At 42.3% G+C, this 7,876-nt stretch overlaps 1 protein-coding gene across 1 annotated transcript in view; it reads right to left on the bottom strand.

Moving 5' to 3' along the window:
- Positions 1–638: 638 nt before the first annotated feature.
- LOC135209312 (uncharacterized) overlaps positions 639–7,876 on the bottom strand; it is a 164,039-nt gene continuing 156,801 nt past the window's right edge. Inside the window, exons 5-6 of the mRNA XM_064242017.1 lie at positions 6,943–7,044; positions 639–701 (exon numbers count right to left, since the gene is read on the bottom strand). Coding sequence (XP_064098087.1) covers positions 639–701; positions 6,943–7,044 — 165 coding nt within the window. The remainder of the gene's footprint in view (positions 702–6,942; positions 7,045–7,876) is intronic.

The raw sequence follows: 7,876 nt of genomic DNA, 5'->3' as shown, positions 1-7,876 counted from the left end.
TAAGCCTAGTTGCAGCCTAGCAGCAGCGTCGGCTCGCTCATTCCCAACAATTCCAACATGGGACGGAGCCCAACAAAACCTAACAGAAAATCCTCTTCTATTAATTAAAAGATAAAACCATCTTGTACTTCTTGCACTAGAGGGTGGCAAGAGACAAGGCTTTTAAGAGAAGATAAAACACTCAAAGAGTCTGTAAAAATGGTAAAAACCTTGTTAGTACAAGAACTATAAAAAATATATTTAAGAGCAGTCAAAACTGCCAGCAGTTCAGCTGTAAAAACAGAAAAATTAGATGGAAGCTTCTTTTTAATAATGTTATCACTAGTCACTACAGAGCAACCAACACCATCAGAACCCTTCGAGCCATCAGTATATATATGATGAGAATCACCATGTTCAGAAGCATGATCCAAGAAACTTGCCCTCAACTGATCACCAGAACTGTTGCTCCTGCTTTCCCTAATTGGGCAGATTTCTATGTGTGGCCTATTCCAAGGAGTTAACTTTGAGGGCGAAATTTCAGCTACTGCAGGGGGGTAGTAATCCCACCTCCCTGGACAGAGCTGGCTAGTCGAACTTCAAGCGGCTTTGGCAGTCTAGGTCTATTTGGGGCTCTATCAGATGGTTCTCTAACGTACTTATAGTTGGGGTTCAGCTTTGACGTAAGTACTCTTGATATGACTCTCAAGCCCAATTCCTCCCTACGGATACATAATGGGGAAAACCCTGAACAACATATAGGCTTTCTACTGGTGAAGTTCTATAGGCTCCCGTACAAATACGTAAAGCCATATTATGGACAACATCTTAATTTCTGCAGTGTTGTCTTGCACGCACAACCATAAACTTGGCAACCATAATCAATTTGCTTAGGCATAACACCTGGTACATCCTCAAAAGGGTAATTCGATCTGCCCCCCAGTTAAAAATTAGGATACAACTTTAAGAATATTAAGTCGAAGTTTCACGTTACATACAACTTCATTAACATGTTGAGTAAAAGTTAATTTCTTATCAAATGTAACACCTAGATACTTAATGCTATCTTCATAAGGTAAAATCGAATCGTTTAAAAACAACGTAGGGATCTCTTCCACTCTTCTTAATCGACAAAATCGTATAGCTTTGGTTTTTTCTGGTGAAAATTTGAACCCTTTAGCACTGGCCCATGATGTTGAAGCATTAATAGCAGTCTGGATCATTTGACAAGCTTCAACAGCTGTGGACTTACTACAGATTATTGCATAATCATCAGCAAAGGCCAGACCATGCACCCCGACAGGAACTTGTTCTAGTAGACCGTTGACAGCTACATTAAAGAGTGTTGGACTAAGAACGCTTCCCTGAGGTAACCCTTCTTCCTGATGGGAAAGCAGAAGAAATGTAAGAGCCCACTCTTACTTTCAGGTAACGTTCTGACAAAAAATCTTTCAGACAATAGAATAAATTACCCACAACACCCCACTCTACAAGTTGCAAAAGGATACCCCCCTCGCCAGGTCGTGTCGTAGGCTTTTTCTAGGTCAAAGAACACTGCAACAGTCTGGTTTTGCACAGCAAAAGCATTCTGTATCTCCCGAGTAAGGAACATCAAAGGGTCAGAAGTACTTCTATTTTTCCTAAAGCCAAACTGCCGATTAGATAAAAGATTCTTTGAATCCAAATACCACACAAGTCGAGCATTGACCATCCTCTCATAAATCTTGCTAACACAACTGGTTAGAGCAATTGGCCTATAGTTCTTAGGAAGGAAGGAATCTTTAAAAGGTTTAAAACAGGTACAATAATCGATATCTTCCAAGACTCTGGTGAAGTTCCTGAAAGCCAAAAACTGTTTAAAATGTCTAAAAGAAATTGTTTTGTACTTCTAGGCAAATTAAAATCATTGAGTACAGTATATCATCTTCCCCAGGAGATGTTGGGGAAGATAACGAGATTGCATGATCTAATTCTTTCATGGTGAAAGGGAGATTATACGACTCTGAATTTAAACTTACAGCAGGAACAACCGTGGTACCATCCCTAATATTCCTGAAAGCAGGAGAGTAATGTAGGGCACTAGATATATTGGAGAAATGCCTACCAAAGGTTTCTGCAACTTCTCCAGAATCAGATATGAAGAAGCCATCAATTTTCAAAATAGGCAGGGAGATGGAGAAAATTTCCCTTGCAGCTTTCGGATTCTGTTCCAGACAAACGACATAGGGGAATCATATTTTAATTCACTTATATATCTTGATAAACGATTCCCTCTTTGCCTGCTTAAATATTTTCTTTTGCTTAGCAAGAGCTCTTTTATAGATAATTTGATTTACCAAGCAAGGATATCTACGATATCTCTTGTAGCAAGTTCTAGTTATCTTTCGGCTCAAGGCGCATGCATCACACCACCAAGGTACTAGAGGACGACGAGGCTTACCAGAAGTTCGAGGAATAGACAGCATGGCACCGCACAGCAATATACTGATTAAATACTCGTAAGCGGATGTTGGGCTCTGAAAATCTTTTTATATCTTGATCAACTTCAGTAGATTTTTGAATAATCCCCAGTCAGCCTCCCCTACCTCCATTTTGGGAAACATGGAGATGGAATATTTTTCATAAACTTTAAGTGAATGGGCCAATGATCACTGCCATGATCATTCTGGTCTACTACCCACTGGTAATCTAACCTCAAGGACGAAGAGCAGATAGTGAGGTCAATGGCTGAGTCAGTATTATGAAAAACATCATGTCTTGTAGGGGAACCATCATTCATCAAAGTGATGTCATTTAAGTCGAGCAGCTGTTCTATTATTAAACCCCACCGGTCGCAGTTTGGCTCTCCCCAGAGGGTGTGCTTGGCATTAAAATCCCCATTCAAAATGAAGGGTTTAGGAAGCTGGTCTATCAATGTCTGAAGATCGTTTAATTCTAGCTGACGAGGATTACCCTGTGCATCCTGTAATCTACTTTCTAATGATGGATCTAGGTAAAGAAACAAATAGTGATCCATTTATGATTGAAAACTGAACTGACAAGCCTGCAACACAGTGTTCAATTGAACAACCTATGATTAACAGACTTGCAGACTATGATGCCTGTGCCTCCCTGAGCACGTACACCTATCAGGGGTGGAGACCTATGGAATGAATAATTAAAACCCAAGTTGGGAGTGTGCTCTCCCAACTTTGTCTCCTGAAGACACATTGCAGATAGATCATGATCCCTAAACAGAACCCGAACTTGCTCTCTATTTGGTATAAAGCCACGGATGTTCCACTGCATGAGAGCCATTATTTAGAGGAAGGCATCTTAAAATTCCCTACTAATTTAGGAATCTGTGTCCTGGTGAGAGAGATCTTTTCAGTTTTACCTGTACTATTTGACCTAGATCTAGGTGTTACAGATCTTTTAGAAGATGGGCTTTCACTTGCCCTTTCAGTTTTACTTTTGTTTTTCTATGATTGCTGAGTGACCGTGAATGAGGCGAAGAGGGAGAAAGGGCCCTCTTCTGACGAATAAAGAGGGCCTCTATCTCCTCACCGTCATCTCCACGGTGCACTGTAATGTCAAGATCAGTGAGGGACTCAATGTCAGGCAATGTCCCTGACAGAGAGAAGTCGTCAACATATTGAGACCTGGCTTGAACCCTTGAACCAACAGGGTCCCCTGGCTTGACCAGAGTCTCTGCAACATGGGAAACCCCAACAGGGGGCCCATGAGAAGCCCCACCAGGGGGGGCATGGGAAGCCCCACCAGGGGGGGCTCGGGAGGCCCCACCAGGGGGGGCACGGGGTACCCCACTAGAGGGGGTGTGGAAAGCCCCACCAGCAGGGGGGCACGGGAGGCCCCAACAGAAGGGGCACCAGAAGCAGCAGTATTTCAATTGATGTGCCTTCAAGGCATCGAATATGGTTTTCCTGCCCAACAGCTTTTTTGGCCTGTCCACACTGATGTGTTCGTCAAGAGATTTTAGTAATGCATCTTGTTCTTTCTTGAATGCACTACATTTCTTATCACGGGCTCGATGTTCACCCTTACAGTTTACGCAAACTACTGGTCCAGAACATTCCTCGTGCTCAGGCTGGCCACATGATTCACAGAGTTTATTTCTGGTGCAAATGTTAGAGGAGTGTCCAAAACCAAAACATTTAAAGCACTGGAGCACTCTCGGTCTATAAGGACGAACTTTCATCATTTCACTATCAAGAATAATTTCAGATGGCAGAGATGAACTTGTAAATGTTAAAATAAGCATCGATGAGCGGGGCACTTTAAAAACCTTCCAAACCACATCCGGACACATTTCCAAAATTTCCTCCTCATCCATTTCATGTAGATCTTCATTAAATATAACACCCTTCGCATAACTAAAATTATAGTGAGGTTTTACCTGTTTTATCATACCCTCAGGATCAAGCCTTCAAATTTAGAAGCATTATCGATTGAATATCTGTCTTCACATGAACTAAGAAACTATTACGCCCAAAGCGAGTTAATTCAGGACTCCCAACATTGCCGATCTTCTGGCTTACCAACCTCTTCACTTTGAAGAGGTTGCCTCTCTCACCATGAGTTGTGATAATTAACCACTTAGCTGGGTCTGGTGATCTGGAGGTTTTACTAATTTTTTACTATTATCTTTAATTTCACTTGGTGGTCTATAAATCTCAAGATGCCTAGGGACCTCTTTTGCCTCTGCGAGTCCAACACTCAATGAATCTGATCTGAACTCTCTGTAGGCTCTGTGAGCTTCAGATTCGTTATTGAAAAATACCCAAAAATTCAAAAAAACCCATAATTTTTGCCTAGTCTATTCCTTACTTCTTTTACTTTACCAAATTTGCAAAATTCATTAAATACAGTTTCATAATTCCAGTCTAAAGGGACTGGTTTCACATATAAAATGTTTGTAACAAGGAGGTCCTTTGAAAAAGGCTCCAAAGTCACAATGGAGGAATTAACAGAATTTTCCTTGTCCTTATCCTTGCCTAAGTCGTCAACAGAAGGTTTTAATGTCTCCATAAGACGTAGAATTTACGATTCGTCCAGGTAGCCCCCCACCCACCATGGAGCCACATTTAGAGGACAGTGTTATCCCATACAGGGCTGCCCTAGGGGTACCACCCAGATATACACCCCACCCTCAGTGCTTAAGGCGTCATGATGTCCGTCGAGATCAGACCCAGCACTAAGAGCAGGGTTTGACATCTAAACTTTCCCCTCGCTCGACCACGTTAGGTACTCGAGTTCTACGGGTGAGGGGGCATGCCAACCATCCTCACCCTCCATCAAATCCAATGAACAAGTCCAAATCATGTCCAAAACCAATCCAAGTCATCAACATAAAATCCGTGCCTTATAGAAGGAGGAAGCAGAAGGAAGAAAAGTTTTAGTAAAAGGAAAAGGGCTGACTCATTTAGTTGGATCAACAGCTGGGCACCAAGGCCCAGCAAGAAAGTAGTTCCCACCAGGCATCAGGGCCCAGCTGCTGAACCCTAAGCCCCCCATCCTCGGCAAGGCTTCAGCATCTGCGGGGGCCATAAGCTGGAGTTGTAATTGTTGTAGTGGTAGTGGTCACCACACCATGTGTGACCACTGCCGACCCAGACAACCGCTGGATTAGCCCCTGGATGCTCGGCACTCCCTGCAATCCCAGCGACTCCCACACCTGTCCCAGGTCGTCCTTCGCAGAAGGCACACCTGCGGAAGCAACAGTCGGGTTAATTAGATGGGTTCCCTCGCGCTTGGGGGGTTGAGAAGACCCCACCAGAGCGGGACGGAAGACAACCCCGAGTACAATTGCACATCCGGGTAGCGAGCGCCCTCCTCCACACTCGACTGATCAAGTGAGGAGAAGGACTCCGCTAACCCCCCCGCAAGGGAAGGCGCGAAACGTGGGGGCTGACCGGGGCCAAGAAGGAAGACGAGGTATCCGTTACTAAAGGAGTCGCTGGAGAGCTTTCCGACGACTCCTTTGTAGGCCTACGTCTCTTCCTACCCTCGTACAGAACCCACTGCGCCTCGGACCAATTCACACGTCACACAAGGTTCGGCTCGGGAGCATTCTCGCCCACGACACCGTGTACATAATTCGTGAGGATCAACATCCACGAAGGAGCGAAATCCGCCGCACTTACGCCCCTCTAGTCCGGGACACACTCTACGGGCGACTGGGGGGCGCAGCGAAAGCTCCATCTCTTGATCCTTTGTTATTAATCAATGTAATAAACAAAATGAAGTACAGTACTTACAATTCATTCACTACACACAAACCAGAAAGAGGGCTGATACAAAACCAAAGCATACGACAATAGCGGGCAGAGCGATGACGAACACGTCTTGTCACACCACGGCCGAAAGCAAAAGTGATTTGTTTACCTCACAGTCTCGCGCGCTATCGGACAAGCAGCTAACTACCGTTCTCCCCTTGTTCGAAGCTTACAACCGTTCCAGCTGCCGGTAGCTACTTCCTATTGTTAAAGGACCGATGGTTTGTATTACGTATCGGAACAAATATATAGTATAACGTTATTAAATGATGAAGTTAAAATATATAAGTAATAAAATGATAAAAAAGCAGTATCAGAATGTAGCCAAATAGTTGAATAAGTCGGAAACTAGGCTATTTGTATGTGGAAATGCCTTACCAGATTCTGTTTACCTACAGGCTAAATTATTTAGGGATGTATTATATATTCTGGGATTTTCTGTGGCCCGGCAATGGCCTGGTCCCAAGGCTTCTGGATTTAAGAGGTTGGACTGTAATTCATTAGTATTCACATAAATGCTCTTAACAAGCAAGGGTTTTAATACACAACAGAATATTCTAAGGTCCATGTGATACACAGCATTAGGTTATTTTAATTTAGTATGACATGCACAAGACATATCTGATGGCCATACTCAAGCATAGACCAATGCACCAATGCAAAATGAAAAAAACAAACTATAATGTACCTGTTCCAGAGATTTTTGTTGTATTGGTTTAGGTTTACCATCTTCCGAGTCCCCCGAGTCACCTAATATTCTTAATCTAGCTACTGCATACTCTTGCTGTCTCTAGAAATAAAAAGTATATACGTATATATTAATGAAAGCAGGAAAAAAAAATTGTGAAAAAACAAAGATAATGCATAGTTCACAATTCTAATGGTCAATACCACACTCACACTATATAAGCATATGCCACCCTTCATTCAAGTGACATACCTTAAGGTTATCTATCCTAAATAACTGTATTTCATATAGCAAAATTGCTATTCATGCCATCATTTCACCAATCCCCAGGTAGGTACAGAAAATATAAATAATTTAAGATATCATTTTTAAATACTTCCCTCTCCAATTATATATAGCTTTTAGTTCTGCATCAGCGTTAGTTAGACAAAATGACACAAAAAGTGAGAACACTCAGTTTTCTATGAATATTCATCTCCTATCAATTTACTTCCCCCCTGCAACAGGCACAAACATTTCCAGCCAGTCAGTCTACTTCTGTCAACTTTGAATGTTGGGAGGTAGGAAGACAATTTATATAATGAAGAGCCAAGTACTTAAAAAATAAATCTTAAATTATTTATAGTTTTAAAATGAACCTTACCTCCATTAAATAGCTGATCAAACTGTCTGAATAAGGTGGGCAGCAAAGTGAAAATCAGCCAACACTTTAAACTTAGCAACAAAATATTTTGTACAAAATAATTGTTTGTTTACCAAGTTAATACAACCCTTTGGCCAATACTGCCATCTTAGGAGGATTGTCATTCAGGTATGAGATCCTCAACATGAAGATAGATGAGTTGTCTGGAGGGTGGCCCCCTTCAGCAAAGGAGGGGTAGGGTCACTGTGCCAAAGCCAAACAGAGCAAAAAATGGATAACTATCAAGTACAT

This window comes from Macrobrachium nipponense, chromosome 37, assembly GCF_015104395.2.
Source record: "Macrobrachium nipponense isolate FS-2020 chromosome 37, ASM1510439v2, whole genome shotgun sequence".
Classification (NCBI taxonomy): Eukaryota; Metazoa; Arthropoda; class Malacostraca; order Decapoda; family Palaemonidae; genus Macrobrachium; species Macrobrachium nipponense.
Note: the sequence above shows the minus strand (reverse complement) of the source record. Positions and strands in the feature narration are given on the sequence as shown.